This window comes from Quercus robur, chromosome 8, assembly GCF_932294415.1.
Source record: "Quercus robur chromosome 8, dhQueRobu3.1, whole genome shotgun sequence".
Classification (NCBI taxonomy): domain Eukaryota; kingdom Viridiplantae; phylum Streptophyta; class Magnoliopsida; order Fagales; family Fagaceae; genus Quercus; species Quercus robur.
The window spans coordinates 63,895,028-63,914,971 of record NC_065541.1 but is presented as its reverse complement, the minus strand read 5'-3'; the positions used below and the strand labels follow the sequence as shown (position 1 = coordinate 63,914,971).

At 34.2% G+C, this 19,944-nt stretch overlaps 1 protein-coding gene, 1 long non-coding RNA gene and 1 pseudogene across 2 annotated transcripts; 2 read left to right on the top strand and 1 right to left on the bottom strand.

Annotated features, from left to right (window-relative positions):
• The first annotated feature begins 3,183 nt into the window (after positions 1-3,183).
• On the top strand, positions 3,184-6,892 carry LOC126697627 (7-deoxyloganetic acid glucosyltransferase-like). Its single transcript, XM_050394701.1, has 2 exons — positions 3,184-3,804; positions 5,842-6,892. The coding sequence occupies exons 1-2, from the start codon at positions 3,291-3,293 to the stop codon at positions 6,786-6,788; spliced, it is 1,461 nt and encodes a 486-aa protein (XP_050250658.1). The 5' UTR covers positions 3,184-3,290; the 3' UTR covers positions 6,789-6,892.
• Positions 6,893-8,084: 1,192 nt separating this feature from the next.
• Positions 8,085-13,421, top strand: LOC126697629 (7-deoxyloganetic acid glucosyltransferase-like; annotated as a pseudogene).
• Positions 13,422-17,389: 3,968 nt separating this feature from the next.
• Positions 17,390-19,912, bottom strand: LOC126697631 (uncharacterized). The gene is made up of 2 exons (XR_007646234.1): positions 17,840-19,912; positions 17,390-17,721 (listed from the first exon to the last, which is right to left on the bottom strand). It is a non-coding gene; the product is annotated as an uncharacterized LOC126697631 (long non-coding RNA).
• Positions 19,913-19,944: the final 32 nt, after the last annotated feature.

Genomic DNA, 19,944 nt, shown 5'->3' with positions numbered 1-19,944 from the left:
CATAGATTCAAGGACTCTGAAGCAGGAAAAGGTATACCAGGGCATAGATTGAAGAACAGATGAGATTAATATTGCTCTACCAGCTTGAGACAAGAGTTTGGCTTTCCGTCCTTTTAGTTTAGCTTGGACTCTATCTACTAGATCCTGAAAGTCAAACACTCTCCTACCTTGAAGTTTGAAGTTAATGCCTAGGTACCTACTAGGATTCTGAACAAGGTTGACCTGTAAGGAGCTTGCGATATTTTCTTGTTCATTTTGAGGAATGTTAGGAGAGCAGTATAGGTTTGATTTAGTGAAGTTTATGCATTGAGCACAAAATAGAGCAATACCTGGTAAGGGAGGATTTATCTTTTTGGAAGAAGAAAAGGGAGTCATCTGCAAAAAAGAGGTGAGTGAAAGAGACACCCTGTCTACCAATGGAAATACCCTTGATTTGTCTTATGTTTTTAGCTTGAGTGAGTGCAATTGAGAGAATGTTGGCACAAAGAAGAAAAATGTAGGGGGAAATGGGATCACCTTGTTTGTTACCCCTAGTTGGGTGGATGGTTTGTGTGGGGATGCCATTAATAAACAAGGTATACTTGACAGTAGTGACACATTCCATGATCCAATTCACCCATATGTTGCTGAAATTCATGGCTAGCATGACAGCTTTGAGGAAGTTCCAATTAACTTTGTCATATGCTTTGCACATATCAATTTTCAAAGCCCCAAACCCTTTTTTCCTTCCTTTTTTTTCTTTTTTAGGGTATCAAAGATTTCATGAGCAAGTAGAATATTGTCAATGATACTCCTACCTTGGATAAAAGCATTTTGGAAGGGTAAGATAAGTCAATCCATGAGAGGTTTTAACCTATTCACAAGGATTTTGGAGATGATTTTGTATGTGACATTGCAAAGACTAATTGGCCTAAAGTGGGTTACCTCCTTAGGGTTACTAAGCTAGAGTATAAGAGTAAGGAAAGTTTGGTTTAGGGATTTGAGAAGGTAGCCAAAATGAAAGAAGGCCTGGACAGAGTTGAGGATGTCCTGCTTCACAATGTCCTAGTATTCATGATAGAAGAAAGCAGGTATCCCATCAGGTCCAGGTGCTTTATGAGGACCAAATTGGAAGATTTCCCTTTCAATTTCATCATTTGTTATAGGCATGTCAAGGGTAGCTTGCTGATGTTGGTCAATTTTAGGGATAGGAAGTGTTTCTTGTTCCATTGCCTAAGAGTGAAAGGAACTTGTTCCTATTTCAGAAAATTGGTTCTTAAAGTGATTGATTAAGGTGCTTTCAATAACCTCATAGTCCTCAGTGATAATTCCTTCATCAGTTTTGAGGTGTAAGATTTTGCTTCTAGCTTTTCTTTGCTTCACTAGTGTTTGAAAATATTTAGGGTCTATTTAGGATCCGTTTATTTTGCTGAAACTGAAAATTTTTTGCTGAAAGTACTGTAGATAAAGGTAAATATTAATTGAAATAGTACAGTGGGACTCATGAATAGTACCAAAAAGTGTAGTGAGACCCATAAATAGTAGCAAAAATAAGCTGAATAGTAAAATAAGTTGGCAAAAAATAAGCTAGCCAAACAGATACTTAGTGTTTCTATCACCTTGAATAATCCAATCACTTCAAGCTTTTTGAGCCCACATAATTTCTTCCCTAATCATCAAACTTTCAATCTCTTCTGTAAGGTCTCTTTCTTTTCTAACATCAGCTAAGGTTTGAATGGTGTTTTGGACTTCTTGAAGTTTTTGTTGTTTTTCCTTGATGTCTTTCTCTACCTTCTCAAAAACTGTTTTATTCCATTCAATGGCTTTCTTTCTAACATTGCCTAACTTATGTTGAAGTTTAAATGCTTTAGACCCTTCTGTATAAACTTTCCATGCATTTTGAATCATTGCCTAACAATCACTATGTGTCATCCACATCCTTTCAAATCTAAAGGGCCTTCTTCTAAAGGGTTGCTGCATTTCAAAATCCAACAAGATAGACCTGTGATTTGATCTTAGGATAGGATGATTTCAAAGTACATAATGAGGATATGTATTTATCCACTCCACAGAAGCAAAGGCTCCATCTAGTCTCTCCATAACAAAAGCTTCATCCTCTCTTCTATTCATCCAGGTAAGCCTTTGGCCTTTAGCCTCAAGTTCACTCAATTCCAGCTCATTTGGGGTATTTAGAAATAAATCAGCTCCTACAATGTTCCTATTGTTAAAAGAAAATTTGTCCTCATGTGACAAAACTTGGTTAAAATCTCCAATGCATAGCTAGATTGGTTTAGCTAAATGCTTCAATTGTTTCAGTTCCAACCAAATATCTTATAAATACAATTTTGATAGATGGCATAATGCTTATTTCATTTATTTATTACCTAATTTACTTGGTTTTCAAAAAATAAATAAATAATTAACTTCATGCATGTTTCCCTTTAGCCATACATCATACTGGGAATTTGTTATAATTTTCTGGACTCTAGAATTTAAAAATGGAAAATATTTACTTTTATATTCTCTCTATCCCAATTTGTTTGTCTTGTTTGAAAAGTCAAACTTATTAAGGGAACATCATTTATTATCTTATCTGCTTTATAAAAATGTATAAGTTTACAAAACTACCCTTAAATAAATTTATCAGTTTTTTTTTTAAAAAAGAGTTATTCTTAATGAGACAACTAAAAAGGTACCCCAATTAAATTGATCTTTAAAAAATATTTGTTAGTTTTCTTTTCAAATAGTTTTGAAAATAAAGTAGGGGTATAATAGGAACATTAGTAAATTAATTAATTTTATTTTTAGAAACAGAAAAATATTTTAAGACATCCAAAAATGAAATCGAGGGCAAACAAAGTGAGACGGAGAAAGTACATGCCAAAAAGGGTAAGATGCCAAACTCCCGACTCCCAATTAATCCTGTACCACATGACTTTTGTTCCATCCCATGAGCTAGAAAAATAGAATACGTTGCTACCGCAAAACCACTGGTTGCTTGATTAGAATACTCTGACATGGACCGCCACATTTGTATTAGTTTTGAAAAAATATAAATAGCACTGACATAGACTGCTAAATTTGTATTTATTTTGAAAAAGTATAGAAGATAGTATCTCATAAAATTATTGTCTCCTATCTAGTGAGCCCACATGGTCGTCATTTCAACTTATACAATGATGATAATAATGCATCCACCTGTCAAATAAATTCCACCACATATAGAAGTACACCCATATAGAGCCCTGACTGCCACACTTACCAATTAGCACCCTAGAACTAGAAGAATCCTAGATCGAGCTCTCACAAGCATGGAACCTCTAGAATCAAAAGCTCCACATGTTCTCATCTTTCCATTTCCAGCACAAGGACATGTCAACTCCATGCTCAATCTAGCTCAGCTTCTTTCACTTGCTGGCCTCAACATCACCTTTCTCAATACAGATCACAACCATAATCGCCTTGTCCTTCATTCCAATATTCTACACCGTTTTGCATGTTTTCCTGGATTCCAATTCAAGAGCATCCCAGATGGCCTTCCAGATGATCACCCACGAGCCGGTGTCCGATTCAGGGAAATGTTTGATTCCTTTGAATTGGTAACTATACCATTATTTAGAGAGATGTTGTGTTCTGGTCAGTTAAATACAGCTACTGGACGGTCGGTGACTTGTATCATAGCAGATGGAATCTTGAGCTTTCCTATTGATGTTGGCAATGAGCTTGGTATTCCAGTCATTCATTTCCGTACAGGCAGTGCTTGCTACTTCTTGGCTTGCTTTTGTATTCAAGATATGATAGAAGCAGGCGAACTTCCCATTAGAGGTAATCTTTCTCACTCTGTCATGTGGCCTCCATTAGCAAATTCGTATTTGCTTTCTTGTTTAATTACATAAAAAAAATATAAAATCTTTTTCATAATTATGGTAGTTACTATTTTTATTAGTGCATAACAAACATTGGGTTATCAATAATTTTATATAAATATAATATTACAGCAATCACAATTTTATCATTATAAAGTATTAGGCAGGCCGTCAAGAGTCAAGACATCGCTCTCTCTCTCTCTCTCTCTCTCTCTCTTTTCTTTTCTTTTTTTTTTTTCTCTTTTTTTTGTTTTTTTTTTTTTTTTTTTGAATGAAATAGTTTTATTCCAACACTACAAAACACTGTTTTGAAAACAGGCAAGCAGCAACCACCCTCCTGATAACATAAACTAGACAGAGGGGAGGCCAAAGCCAATCATCAATCAAAGCGAAATAGACCATGTCAAGGTTTCAAGCCTTGGCTATGGAGGTCATAACAGAGATTGTTTTTGTGAAATGCTTGAAATTTTGACATGTTATTAGAGTCTATGAAATCCTGAGTTCGATCCTTGTCTCATCTACTCTACCTCCTATTTAAATTCTCACGTGTTGGACTTCACCTATTAAAAGGTAGTTTCAGCCCACACGTAAGGAGGAGTTTTAGAATTGTATGGTTAAATAATTAAATTTACCATATCTCAATAGTTTAAACTTTTAGAACAATTATGGTATATTTGGTAATTGTTTTTTCCCCTTATTTTCTATTTTCAAAAACAATTTTCTATATTTGAAACTAAAAAACTTGTTTGGCAACCTAAAATGGACAGAAAATAAAAACTATTCTTAAAACTCAATTTGTGAAGGAAACTGAAAACATGCAAAAAACTGTTTTCAGTTTCCAATTTTTAAAAGTCAATGAAAAAAGGCATTTAATTAATGAATTGGTCTTATTTAATGAGTTAGTATTAGAGTTCAAATCCTAATAGCAATATATTTCAGTATTTTCTATTTTTTTTTCTTCAAAAAACTATCTTATTAATTTCAACTAACCAAACATGTTTTTAATTTAAAAAATACAAGAAAATTGGTTTTTCTTTATATTCCCAAAAACAAGTTTTTGAAAATAGAAAACAAAAACTGTTACCAAACATAACCTTAGTAATTTAACATACCAAACACAAGGTTTGTGATGGCTTGATAGCATGGCAACTAAGCTATTTAGACTCAAAATGACAGCGATCTCTTTTGTTTGTCATGAGCTACCCATTTAATAATTAATAAATAGACAATTAGACTGGTAAAATATCATTTAAAATTCAAATAAATTAGCCATGCGTAGGTGCTTGTCAAAGATGACGAAACTTCATCATGAGCCATACTCTCGAACCTTTGTTTTTTGTTTTGTTTTGGTTTTTGGCTAAAACTAATTGGATAGAGAAGACTAGATTCTTCGTATGAGTTATTAATTTTGAGTAATACTATATACACAAACTATTTTACAACATTTTTACAAATTGTTGATTTGGCAAATTCTTACTAATTCTAATATGGGCTCATCACTAACATCACATTTTTACTTACAATAACTATTTGGAAAATACTAAAGCCACATTAGCAATTTGTAAAAATATTGTAAAATAGTTTGTGTATGTAGTATTACTCTATTAATTTTATACATATTGACAATCTTCAACACTAACTTGAAAAAAAAAAAAAATAGGAAACAAAAGAAAACTCATAGATATATTTGATATCATGATATTTTACTTTGTTTGCTTCTTTTAAGTAGCCATGCCTTCATTTCTTGGTGTTGTCGCTGTCACATATGATCACTAGTTTCAAAGAACAATTACAGGCTTTACATCTCACAATTCTGTTTGAACATAGCTAGAATTTTCTCAATTTGACAATATGAATAATTCTTTGATAGTTTTATTATTTTTTACAAATTAAAAATATTAGTGAAATTTGTTACCAATTAACGTTTGTTTTGTTTCACTACAAAGAAATATTGAATCAAATTTCTTACTAACGGGAAGTACGGTAACCACTCTAGAAAATGAAGTCATGGACCGCCTAATAAGAAGTGTCCCAGGCATGGAAACTTTTCTCCGAATCCGAGACTTACCTAGTTTTTGCCAAGCAAGCAACCTAGCAGACCCGAATCTTCAACTTGTTGCAAATAAGACTAGGCAATCCCTTCGAGCCCATGCGCTTATACTTAACACGTTTGAAGATTTAGAAGGACCTGTACTCTCCCACATTCGCGCAAGATGTCCCAAAATCTATACCATTGGACCCCTCCATGCAATACTTAAATCTAAACTTGAATCCAAAACGACATTGTTGCAATCTCGGTCTCCAAATAGCCTCTTCGAAGTGGACAGAAGCTGCATGGTGTGGCTCGATGCTCAACCTTTAAAATCTGTAATATATGTAAGCTTTGGAAGCATTACAATCATGACAAAGGACAAGCTCATGGAGTTTTGGTATGGTTTGGTTAATAGCAAGAAGCGCTTTTTATGGGCCATAAGGCCTGACTTGGTCATCCAAAAAGATGGTGAAGGTCAAATTCCAGTGGAACTAGTTGAAGGGACAAAGGATAGAGGGTATATGGTGGGTTGGGTCCCACAAGAGGAGGTCTTGGTCCACCAAGCTGTAGGTGGGTTTTTGACTCATAGTGGATGGAATTCTACCTTAGAGAGCATAGTGGCTGGGGTGCCCATGATTTGTTGGCCTTTCTTTGCTGATCAACAAATAAATAGTAGGTTTGTGAGTGAGGTTTGGAAATTGGGAATGGACATGAAGGATGTGTGTGATAGAGTTATGGTAGAAAAAATGGTGAATCATCTGATGGAGGAGACAAGGGAAATTTTCATGAAATCAACTGCTGAGAAGGCTAGGTTGGCAAAAGAAAGTGTGAGTGAAGGTGGGTCCTCTTACCGTAATTTGGATCATTTGATTAAGGATATTAGATTAATGAGCATGGCTACAACAAAATAGTGTGTACTGTCAATTATTGTGTTGTTATTGTTCAGAATTTTAGTACCAAGTGGTTTTCTTTAGTAATTACAAATTAAGAAAGATGGCACTATTCAAATTTTTAAGCATATAAGTGTGGTGACAAATTTTTTTTTACCTACTGTTTCATGATTAATGACTTGATTTATTGTAATTAATTTGCCATAAAATTGATGCCACTAATGAATTCATGTAAAAGGTTAGTCTGATTTTATTTTTATCATTTATTTTTAAAATATGATAGTATTTCAAATTATGATGTCTCCTTCATATGGTTCATACAAAAAAAAAAATCAACCTATAGCACTTACTCCATGATAATTGTCTTATTATCAACCAATAATGCCAGTTGGTTTTTATTATCAAATCAAAACTGCTTCATGTGGATTCTAGACGGCCACATTATTTATTCATTTTAAATTTGGGACCGCTGGATTTGGAGTTTTTGAAAAAAATATAGATAGCTCTAATTGAACATGATTCCCACACAATGATTATAATATTACATTCATATTGGCAGCATTTGTTGCAATGTTATGAATACTGTTCGGAACCTGTTTCGGTTTGTCTAGTGGAATAGAATATTTCGGTACCGCCTTATTTCGGTGTATCGTTTCAAGGTGTTTCGGGGTTCTTAAAAATATATATATATATATATATTCTTATATAACATAAAATTAACTAAATGTCAAACAATGCAAACTATTTTAGTCCTACATCTTAACATCAAAAAATGTATTACTTTTTTTTTAGTTAAATAATAATACAAGTTAATGAAATAAATATAAAAAATGCTTAATTAACTGAGTTTAGTTTTTTTTTTTTTTTTAAATATCATGATAAAGTTAAACAACTAAATATTAAGGGCCTGTTTGGTACGTATGTTTAAACAACAGTTTTCAGCTTTTTTAAAAATACGTGTGGGTGCAAAAGTGTGTGAAAATACGTGTAATATTGTTTAAAAACTGAAAACATGTGTTTGAACTCGCATACCAAACAGGACCTAACTTGCTTCAACCCATAAATTTTTATTCTTCTCTCTTCTTTCTTATTTATTTTTTTTATTTTTCCCCTTAAATACCCACTACTTAATTATTGAGTTTGTGTGAAACATTAGCTATCTACCACGTATGCAATACACATCCCAATAATATAATTGAACAAATAGATAAAATCTCTTGATCTATCATATGGTAAAATAAAAAAAGTAATAGTTTCAAAAAAAAAATAAAATAAAAAAAGTAATAAATTTGTTTAAATATATCTCCCATTTATTACCCTACCTACCCCACAACCCATTCTACACACTTCTTCTTCTCTCTCTCAACTCTTTCAAGTTCAAAATCCTGTCTCTCAAGCCTTTGAAGAAGAACAATTCCTTCAACTCGTTGCCTCTTTTTCTTGATTCCAAAAGAATATAAGTATGTATTAGACTTGTTTTCCCTTTCGTTTTCTCTCTATGTCATACACAAGCACTCTCTCACATCACCCCTATACCTCAAAACCTCTCTCTCTCTCTCTCTCTCTCTCTTCTATTCAGACCCATAACTCATACCGGCCGTATCTTGTATTTTCCGAAATTGACCGAAACTCCCCGGAACGCCTGAAACACACCTTAACAGACCGAAATTTGATCCGAGGTGGAACAAGGGGGATTACCAAAATATACACATGTGCAACAAGTTTTAGTCACATGCATCTACCTGTCAAAAACATATATACCACCCCATATATATGCATGTATATGGCACTAGTTCTTGCCAAAGACACACTGAAAACTTAGCAATTAGCACCCTAGATCGAGCTCAGATGGAACCCGAATCAAAAGCTCCCCATGTACTTATCTTTCCTCTTCCAGCATAAGGACATGTCAACTCCATGCTCAATCTTGCCCATCTTCTTTCACTTTCTGGCCTAAACATTACCTTTCTCAACACCGATCACAACCACAATCGCCTTATCCTTCACACCAACATTCTAGACCGTTTTGCGTGTTTTCCTGGATTTCAATTCAAGAGCATCCCAGATGGCCTTCCAGCTGATCACCCACGAGCTGGTTACCGATCCATGGAAGTGTTTGATTCCATTAAATTGGTAACTGAGCCATTATTTAAAGAAATGATGTCTTCTGGTCAGTTAAATTCAGCTACTGGACAGTCGGTGACTTGTATCATAGCAGATGGTAGCTTGAGCTTTCCTATTGATGTTGGCAATGAGCTTGGTATTCCGGTCATTCATTTTGTAAGGTTGAATTTATTCAACCATCTAATTGGCTTTATTCCGTGCCAAATTTGCTTGTAATTCAGCATTTAGTAACCCTGTATTTAGGTGGGTTTGTTGTAAGGGTAGTGAGTGAGATAGAGTGAAGTTTACTCAAGAGTGTGCAAGAAAACAGAGACTCGCGGCTGGGACTCGCGGGTGGACTCGCGGCTGCAAGCCGCCAGAAGCAGCACACGTGCCAAGCATGCTGGAAGATGAACAGTCATGCTAGCTGGAGCACTACAGGACAAAACATGACAACTGGCCATACGATTAACTCGCGACTGGATCTCGCGACTTGGTCAAGCCGCGAGCTCAAGCCGCGAGCCACCCCTGTTTTGTAAAACCTGACGTTTCACATTCCTCTCCCACTCCAGTATAAATACCCCTTTTACCCACGATTGAAAGAGAGCTTCCAGAGAGAATTTTGAGAGAGAAACCCTAAAGAAAAACCAAATTGCTTCACCCACAATCTCTACCTTAGAGTCTCTTCAAATTCCTCAACTCTCTTCCTCTCCATTGTCAAATCCTTGAGAGGCATTATACCAAACCTGGTTCTCACCATTATCATCTCTGTGAGACAGTTGTTTGGATTTCTGGGAAGCAGTTAGGAAGGAGCCAATCTTCATTGGTTGATGCTACGGTCTAGTAACGGAATCCGGAAAGCTAGAAAAGAAAAAGGTTCGGCACAACCTCGTTGGAGCAAGAAGCTTGGAGGGCTTAGGTGCACTGGGTAGATTAGGCTTGGAGGGTCTATTGCTGTCCTTGTATCCCAACTGTATTTTCTAGTGGATTGATTACCGCTTGGAGGGCGGCGGAGAGGTTTTTCGCCGAGGACTTCGGTTTCCTCTTCGATAACACATCGCGTGTTGTCTTTGTGTTTGCATCTTCCTTCCTCTCTATCTTTGCCTTTATATTTATCTGCTGTGGATTTTATTTTGTTATGGCTTAGATAGTTTATAACCAATTTCATATTATAGCATGTGTTAAGTTTCCGCACACTAGTTGTTTGACATATTGCTTGAATTGGTTAAGTTGTATTTTGGGGGTCTAAACGTTCAAAGGTGTTTTGTACACGTTTTTGAACTTTCACATTTCCGTACAATCAGTGCTTGCTCCTTCTGGGCTTATTTTTGTATTCAAGATATGATAGAAGCTGGCGAACTTCCCATCAGAGGTAATCTTTCTCACTCTGGCCAAATTCGTATTTGCTTTCTTGTTTACATAAAAAATTTTAAAATCCTTTTCATAATAATTGTAGTGAATTTCATTATTGGTGCCTAAGAGACATTATGTTATTAATAATTTCATATAAATATAATATTTCACCGATCACAATTTTATTATTCTAAATTATTAGGGACACTGTCAAGAGTCAAGACAGTGACTTCTTTTTCTGTCTAACACAACAAACACTACAAAACAGCCAAGCAAGCAGCTAAGCTAGGGACTATAGATATTAAGATATGGACCATTCAGCTAGGGAGTATGATGCTTGATGGCATGGCAGCAAAGCTATTTATATTTTAGACTCAAAATGACAGCAACATTAAAGCATTCCCATCAATATGCCAGACACACCAAACACCAAAAAACCCCTCTCATAAGATGATCTAAATGCTATCATATTTGGCACATATAAACAGTACCTTTTCATCTTAAGAATGCTACAGACAAAAATGCTAAAAAAACAAAAATTATTCATTTTCTCTCTCTTCCTTTATGACTTTGTTTCTCCTCTCTCTTCTTTTTTCTTCTTTCTTTCTCGACCTCTCCCTTCATCACTCTCTCCTCCTTTTTGTTTCTTCTTTCTTCTCCAGAATCTTCACCTCTCCCTCTTTTTTCTTTTTTTCCTTCTCTCTCTCTCTCTCTTCTTTTTTTCTTCGCCTAAACCGTTGCCATTGAGATCGGCCGTCGCCATGGAGTTTGGCCTCACTGATGAGGTCGACTGGTAGAGATTGCATGTAAGTTTATTTATTTATTTATTAGTTGTGGATTCCATGTGATTTTGGGTGGTGGTGGAGTTGGGTTGATTCCATATGATTTGGGTTGTATAAATGGAGTTGATTCATCTCTTCATTTTTTTTTTTTTTGAGAGTTTTGTGTTGATTTTGGTCATTTTTTTTAAGTAGTATTGGGTGGTGGTGGCAGCCGGTGGAATGTTGTTGGTGGTGGCGGGTTGTACCTGTGGTTGTGGGTGTTGGTGGCGGGCTATGCTTGTATGTGGTTGTGGGTGGGGATGGAGTTGTGTTGATTCCATGTGATTTGAGTTGTATAAATGGAGTTGATTCATCTCTTCATTTTTTTTAGAGTTTTGTGTTGATTTTGGGGATTTTATTTTGAAGTAGTATTGGGTGGTGGTGGTGGTGGGTTGTACTTGTGGGTGGTGGTGGCGGGTTGTGCTTGTGTATGGTGGTGGGTTTTTATTTTGTATTTTTTTTTATATTGATGGTTTTTTTAAAATATTTTTAAATACTATTTTAATATATAAAATAGAAAAATAGAAAAATGTGATGAACAGTGAATTGTAAAATGATGTGTTAAAATAATAAAGTAGATTTTTTGATGTGTCAAAATGGCATATTTATAGACCACCTGATGGAAATGCTCTCATGAACTACCCATTTAGTAATTAAGGAACAGACAATTAGACTGGTAAAATATCATTTTAAAACTCTAATAAAATTAGCCATGCGTAGGTGCATGTCAAAGATGACAAAACTTTCATGAGCTATACTCGAACCTTTTTGTTTTCTGGCTAAACTAATAGGATAGAGAAGACTAGAATTTTTCGTATGAGTTATTGATTTTATACATATTGATATTCTTCAACACTAAACCGCAAAAAATTAATAACTGGAAAATAAAAAGAAAAATCATAGATATATTTGATCCTATCGAGATATCATGTAATAGTTTCTTTCTTTTAAGTAGCCATTCCTTCATTTCTTGGTGTTGTCACTATCGCAGATGATCACTTGTGTGCATATATATATAACATAGCTATAATTTTCTCAGTTTGAAAGTATAAATGATTCTATGGTAGTTTTATTATTTTTTACAAATTAAAAATATTAGTGAAATCTGTTACGAACATTTGTTTTGTTTCTCAACAAAGAAACATTTATGTCAAATTTCTTACTAATGAAAAGTATGGTAACCACTCTAGAAAACGAAGACATGGATTGCTTTATAAGAAGTGTGCCAAGCATGGAAACTTTTCTCCGTATTCGAGACTTACCCAGTTTTTGCCAAGCAAGAAACACAGCAGACCCGAATCTCCAACAGGTTAAAAATATGACTAGGCAATCCCCTCGAGCCCATGCAATCATACTTAACACATTTGAAGATTTAGAAGGACTTGTACTATCTCACATACACACAAAATGTCCCAAAACTTATACTATTGGACCCCTCCATGCAATTCTCAAATCTAAACTTGAATCCAAAACGACATTGTTGCAATCTCTGTCTCCAAATAGCCTTTTCGAAGTGGACAAAAGCTGCATGGTGTGGCTCGATGCTCAACCTTTGAAATCTGTAATCTATGTAAGTTTTGGCAGCATTACGGTCATGACAAAGGACGAGCTCATGGAGTTTTGGTATGGTTTGGTTAATAGCAAGAAACGCTTTTTATGGGCTATAAGGCTTGACTTGGTGACCCAAAAAGATGGCGAAGGTCAAATTCCACTTGAACTTATTGAAGGGACAAAGGATCGAGGGTATATGGTGGATTGGGTCCCACAAGAGGAGGTTTTGGCCCACCAGGCTATAGGTGGGTTTTTGACTCATAGTGGATGGAACTCTACCTTGGAGAGCATAGTGACTAGAGTGCCTATGATTTGTTGGCCTTACTTTGCTGATCAACAAACAAATAGTAGGTTTGTGAGTGAGGTTTGGAAGTTGGGAATGGACATGAAGGATGTGTGTGATAGAGTTATTGTAGAAAAAATGGTGAATCATTTGATGGAGGAGAGGAGGGAGATTTTCATGAAATCAGCTACTGAGATGGCTAGGTTGGCAAAAGAAAGTGTAAGTGAAGGTGGGTCCTCTTACAATAATTTGGACCATTTGATTAAGGATATAAGGTTAATGAGCATGATTAGAACAAAATAGTATGTGCTATTGTTTCTTGAGTTGTTATTGCTTAGAATTCTAGTACCAACTAGTTTCCCCTTGTAATTGCAAGTTAAGAAAGATGGCACTGTTTAAAAATATGTATGGCCATAAATGTGGTGACACATTTTATTTTCCATCATTTTCATAATTAATGACTTGGTTTATTGTAATTAATGTATCATTACAGTGATGTCAGTAATAAATTCATGTAAAAGGGTAGGTTGGTCCTTTTTTTTTTACATTATAGAATTTCAACATATGACATCTGCTTTATATCGTTGAAAAATAAAAATAAAAATAAAATCAACCTATGGCATTCACTATATGATGATTTATCTTTATTATTAAATCAATATACTAATCGGTTTTTGGTAAATGCAGTGTTTAAACCTTAGATTTTATATTTGATGGTAGAGACTTTACTAATTAAACTAATTAGTACTCACTGACAAGTTAATCTAATTACAACCATAAATTATGGGAAAATAAATTATCCCTAACATATCACATCATAGCATTAATGACAAGTCATAATCATTAATGACAGGACGTTGCTTTAGCATGCTTCTTACTTATGTAAAAATGATTAGAGCATTAGTACCTGGTTATGCAAATGGTATACGTCGGTATATTTTAGCATCAAAGCACCAAAAAGACCCATTACCCAGTCTTTTAATTGTAAAAAAAAATTTACAATTGTGCTACTGTACCATCCTAAATTTACGATGGTATTGTAGCAACATTCTAAACCAATTTTTTATTTTTTATTCCCCACCATTAAATATCTATCTCTTTCACCACTGCACACCGTTGGTGCGATGGTCACTTTACAAGTATAAGCGCTTGTGGGGTGTGGGGGCAAGGGCCGGGTTTCAAGTCTCCAGGAAGGAGCTTCACACACATATACACTTAGATTAAGCTAGAGTAAAAATTCTATCTTGTATCAAAAAAAAAAAAAAATCTCTTTCTCTCTCTTCAGCAATCTCTCATCTCTCTCCCCCTCTCTTTCTTAACATTCCAAGCTTCTCTCTCACATCTTTCTCTCATGGTGGTGGTGTTTATTTGGCGTGGGTCGTGGGTCCAACAGTGGTGTGGAGGTTTTTGGTTTCTAGATCGGCGATCAGTGTGGCGTGGTGAGGTTGTTGCGTTTCACTGGGGACACAGTTTGGTAGGTCCTATGATGGAGGCGTAGTGGTGTGGGTTTTGTGATGGAGGCGTGGGCCTGATTTTGGTTCCGATTTGGTTCCAATTTCGATTGTTTCGATTTCGGTGATGTTGTTGGATTGGTGTGGGTTGGGTTTGATTTTGCTGGGTTTTGTTGTTCATTTGTGGTTTTTGTTTGGTTCCGATTTTGGTGATATTGTTGGATTGGTGTGGGTCCAATTTTGCTAGGTTTTGTTGGTCATTTGTGGATTTTTTTTTTTTTTTTTTTTTGGCGGTGGTGGGTGATGGACAGTGAGGCAAGGGTGGTTTGTTTGAGTTTCGGTATCTTTTTTGGGTTTGTTCATGGTGGAGGTGGTGGTAGCAGGTGGTTGCAGTGGAAGAAAGATAGAGGAAGAGAGACAAAAATTAGAGAGAGGAGAGAGATGGGAGAAAATAGGTATGGTTTTGGGTTATATTATTTTATTGTGTAGATATATTATTCTAATATGTTATATGATAAAATAAAAGTTAATATGTTGGAACCATAATACAACGAGACCCACTATTTATTATTTTTAATACCTAATAAAAGTTCTGCCCAAGCATTTCTTTTTTCTTTTTTTTTTATAAGACTTGCTTCCTTTTGAAGAGTTGAAATGATCAATGTGGACTCAGGACCGCCACATTTGGAGTAGTTGCAAAAAAAAAAAAAAAATATATATATATATATATATATATATAGCTTACGTAAGAGGTATATAAATTCCTGAACTTGGAATCTACTTATACAATAATACAACGATAATACTGATCAAAAAAAAAAAAAAAAATATATATATATATATATATATATACAACGATAATAATATGAAAAAAAAAATTTAAGGTTACAAATTAGGACCGTTTAGTAGAGAAATTTGAGTAGTGTCGTTCGTAGATTTTTGAAATACGTGTATATAAATTCCTGAACTTGGAATCTACTTGTACAATAATACAACGATAATACTGATCAAAAAAAAAAAAAAAAAAAAATATATATATATATATATATATACAACGATAATAATATGAAAAAAAAAAATTTAAGGTTACAAATTAGGACCGTTTAGTAGAGAAATTTGAGTAGTGTCGTTCGTAGATTTTTGAAATACGTGTAGGTGAAAAAATGTATAGAAATATGTGTAATGTTGTTTAAAAACTTAAAATGAGTATTTGAAATGCCCTACCAAACGGGCCCTAACCAACTTCTTGCTATAACTATAACATAATAGGGGAGTAATGTTACAAGAACAAATTATTTTACAATATTTTTATAAATTATTGGTTTGACCAATTCTTACTGGTTGTCATATTAGTCCGCTACTAACATTATTTTTTCATTTATCAATAATCGCTCACTACATCAACAGTTTGTAAAATAATTTGTAATTTTAGCATTTTTTTTTCTTTTTTTTTTTTTTTTTTTTATCATAGGGTGTGAGAGAAAGAGTTATAAATGATAGATAGCTAGTTACAATATACCATTTAAGTTGTAGCAAAAAAATTGTGAAATGATTTGTAGCATTATAATCCCTCATTAATATTGTATATATTTTTTTAAGAAAACATTATTAACCACAACGAGAAGAAATAACATTGCATTTACCTAAGAGCAATTGCATCAATTGATGTAAAGTTTTACAAAATGGAAAAAGTTGCTCATTTGACACATTTTGAGAAAAAAACAGCCACATCAATGAGGGTAAAATTGTTCATAAATGCACAATTGTAGATGTACATATCATTATTTTATATTTTTTTCTCTCACTTCTCTTCTTTCTCCATCTGACTTCTCTCTCTCCCTCTCCCCCTTCCTCTGAACCGGACAATTCCCAAAACCCAAAAAACTCAAAAAAAAAAAAAAAAAAAAAACACCTCTCTTCTTTCAATTCCATCCCCCAATTCCCAAATCAAAACCCAGAAAACAGTTTTCTCATTCAAAACCCAAAAACACAAAAAAATAAAAAACAATCGTTGTTTCAACCTCAAACCCAGATCAATTCCCAAAAAAAAAAAAAAAAAACACCTCTCTTCTTTTTTGCCTACTTAATTCTTGTACGGAGTGCTCTGATTGAAAGGAAAGGAGAGGATTTTGAGGGATTTTTCATTTTTCCATCTCATCCCTGTGATGTGAAGCCGCTGGTTGCCAGAGGCGAAATCCTAAAGGAGTAAAGCTGATTTTTTTTCCACTGAAGAAGTAAGACTCTAGAATATGGGCTTGTGCCTCTTTCGATTTAAAGTTATCGAGCTTGACATTTAAAACAAACCCAACAACTCTTTCGTACCCTTTATTTGTTTTGAATGTATGACTACTCCTTCCTTTGTTTGATTAGTAGGTGAAGGGAGAGCTTGATGATCTGGGTTTTGATTAGTGGCTGATGATGGTGCACGGCCTGTAGTGACTGTGCTTGATGACGGTGGCTTGGGTCGTGTGTGAGAGGATTTCAAGAGAAGTGTGAAGGGTGAAGGAAATAATAAAAAATTATATAAAAAATTGTATATACTATTGAATAAATGTGTAGAATGGACAAATTAACACGAATATTTGTAAAAATAAATATGTAAAATAAAAAAATAATTTTTATTTTTGAATTTACAAAATTTTTGTATTAACTGATACAGTTGCTTTAATAATGATATTACATCTACCTGTGAAAAACGTACCACCTCACACCCGCTGACCCACACAGTCACAGAACCATTCATGACTCACTCACATGATGACCACACGCACTAAATTGAAATCACTATCTTTACCACCATCCCAAAAAACAAAGGGTCCGGTTAACGTGTGCCCTAAGGGCACACGTTAACCGTACATATAAGGAATTATTTTATTGATTTTGTTTTGCTTTTTCACATGACAGTAAAAGACTTTTATGGGAACAAGAGCAAAGCATCTGACAAATTATATTTTTCCAAAAAAACTAAACTACCCTTCACTCATTTCTTCTCCCCCTCCTCCTCGAAAGTTGAATCACAAGTTACACACCTGAAATAAGCTAACCGAAAACAACACTCTACCACCAAACAACTTCTTACAAAAATTCTCATTAAAACAAAAATCCACTTACAAAAATTATACATACAAATTTCAGATGTTCCTGGAACAAAACCAGAACATATAATCAATAAAAAAAATTATGACTTTAATATTTATAAAAAAGAAATCAATATGGGTCTTAAATACTTGTGAATCTCGGCGCCGGAACTTCAAAGCTAAACAACTATCTGTTGCCGACGACAGGAGGGGCCTTCAAATGGGTGCGTCAGCCAGGCTTGGTTCATGATCGGGTGTTCCTTGAAGCCATCCCCATTTCGTGCTTGAGTTCTCTTTGATTTTAGTGGTCTCTGTCTGTTGAGGGAATGAAAGAAAGAAAGAAAAAATACAGCGAAAGAGATGGGATCTGAGAGAAAATGAAGGAAAGAAAGAAAAAAAACTGTAGTGAAACTGAAATAGAAGAAACATTTACCTCTGAAGACGAAGTTCTACCTTGGCTGAAACAAGACTTTCTGAAACAAGTTCTCCCTTGGCTGAAACAAGTTCCCTTACACAACAATTTCTGAAAAGTAATGTTGTCCTCACGTGGATACGTGGTAAAAAAAGAGCCACACAACTTTTTTTTTTTTTTTTTTTTTTTTTTTTTCGTAGAGGCTTACACAGTACAGTGATAACTTTTTTTTTGGACTCTTGGTTGCTTTTTTTTTTTTGGCTAAACTGACTCTTTGGCTTCTTGCTACAAACAATTATCTAAATTTAATGATTAAATAATGGTAACAATGCAACTTTTTATAAGTATTTGTGAAATTATTTAAGTATTTAATTGTTTTAATTATAATGAAATTTATTATAAGTATTTGTGAAAAACTAAATTTATTGTGAAATTTATTATAAGTATCAATTGTGTCTATTATTCACATCATTTTTAGTCCGTCACGTGACATTATTTTATTGGACAAATTAAACACATGTAATATTATTTTGTGGCACTTAGGGTATGTTTGGTACACTGAATAAGGACTACAACAGGAATTATAATCTTTATTACTAGTAATAAGTGTGTTGTAATGTAATAATTAAACAAATTCATTAGTTTGGTTGTAAGTTATAACATTAGAACGTAGCTTAACATTTATGCTTGTAACCTTATAACCTCTATGCTTGTAACCTTTCAAGATGATATGAGGTCAATAAGTATTAAGACAATAAAATCTTGTTTCTTGCAACAATGACCAATTCCTTTTGAGTCTACAATTTCTATTTGTATATGTGATGGCATGAGCTTGAGTTATTGCATTTTTTTTCCTAGTCCTATACCACTAGCCTTATCATAGTAAGTATGTGAGAGGTCCCACCCTCAGTCCACCAACTCTTTGTTGGGACAAACCCGCGTGAATTAGTGGTGTTGTGTTAGTGCCCCGTTATATTTCCCCATAGATTTAGGGTCTTACACTCTTACATGGAATTGCCATTTATTTTATTTAAATAGTAAAAATAATAAAATCCAAAATGAAAGAAATAAAAATATTTTATTGATTAGTAGTGGGTTAGAGGTGTTAGAGATTTAATGTCCTAAGACAATAAAACATAAATAGTAATTTTTAAAATTATTTTAAGTATAAAAATAGTATCTCACTATTTTTGTGTTTTAAATGTGGTAAGAAGACCGATTTGCTTTGGATTGAAAAAGCATCATGATACATGATATGATATGGGACATTAGATTTCAATTTTAGTGAAACACTATTATTTCTATGGAAAAAATTTCTATTTTTTCAAGAATGCATGATATTCATTGGCATAATATCGTCAAAATGATAATATAACACCGGCAAAAATAAAAAGTTGACAAACATCATATTGGTGATTTTTTAAGCAAAAGACCTAAAATTTCAAATAAAATATTGGGTTCAATCTCATGGGCTTGTGCCTCTTTCGATTTAAAGTTATCGAGCTTGACATTTAAAACAAACCCAACAACTCTTTCGTACCCTTTATTTGTTTTGAATGTATGACTACTCCTTTCTTTGTTTGATCAGTAGGTGAAGGGAGAGCTTGATGATCTGGGTTTTGATTAGTGGCTGATGATGGTGCACGGCCTGTAGTGACTGTGCTTGATGATGGTGGCTTGGGTCGTGTGTGAGAGGATTTCAAGAGAAGTGTGAAGGGTGAAGGAAATAATAAAAAATTATAAAAAAAATTGTATATGTTATTGAATAAATGTGTAGAATGGACAAATTAACATGAATATTTGTAAAAATAAATATGTAAAATAAAAAAATAATTTTTATTTTTGAATTTACAAAATTTTTGTATTAACTGATACAGTTGCTTTAATAATGATATTACATCTACCTGTGAAAAACGTACCACCTCACACCCGCTGACCCACACAGTCACAGAACCATTCATGACTCACTCACGTGATGACCACACGCACTAAATTGAAATCACTATCTTTACCACCATCCCAAAAAACAAATTAAGATACCGCCAAAAACGTACCACCTCACACCCGCTGACCCACACAGTCACAGAACCATTCATGACTCACTCACATGATGACCACACGCACTA

What these genes read in the sequence shown, in the direction of transcription:
- LOC126697627 (XM_050394701.1), top strand. Translation starts at nt 3,291, where the DNA reads ATGGAACCTCTAGAATCAAAAGCTCCACATGTTCTCATCTTTCCATTT. An exon ending in AGGCGAACTTCCCATTAGAG is followed by an intron (nt 3,805 to 5,841) that starts GTAATCTTTCTC and finishes TAACCACTCTAG; the next exon opens with AAAATGAAGTCATGGACCGC.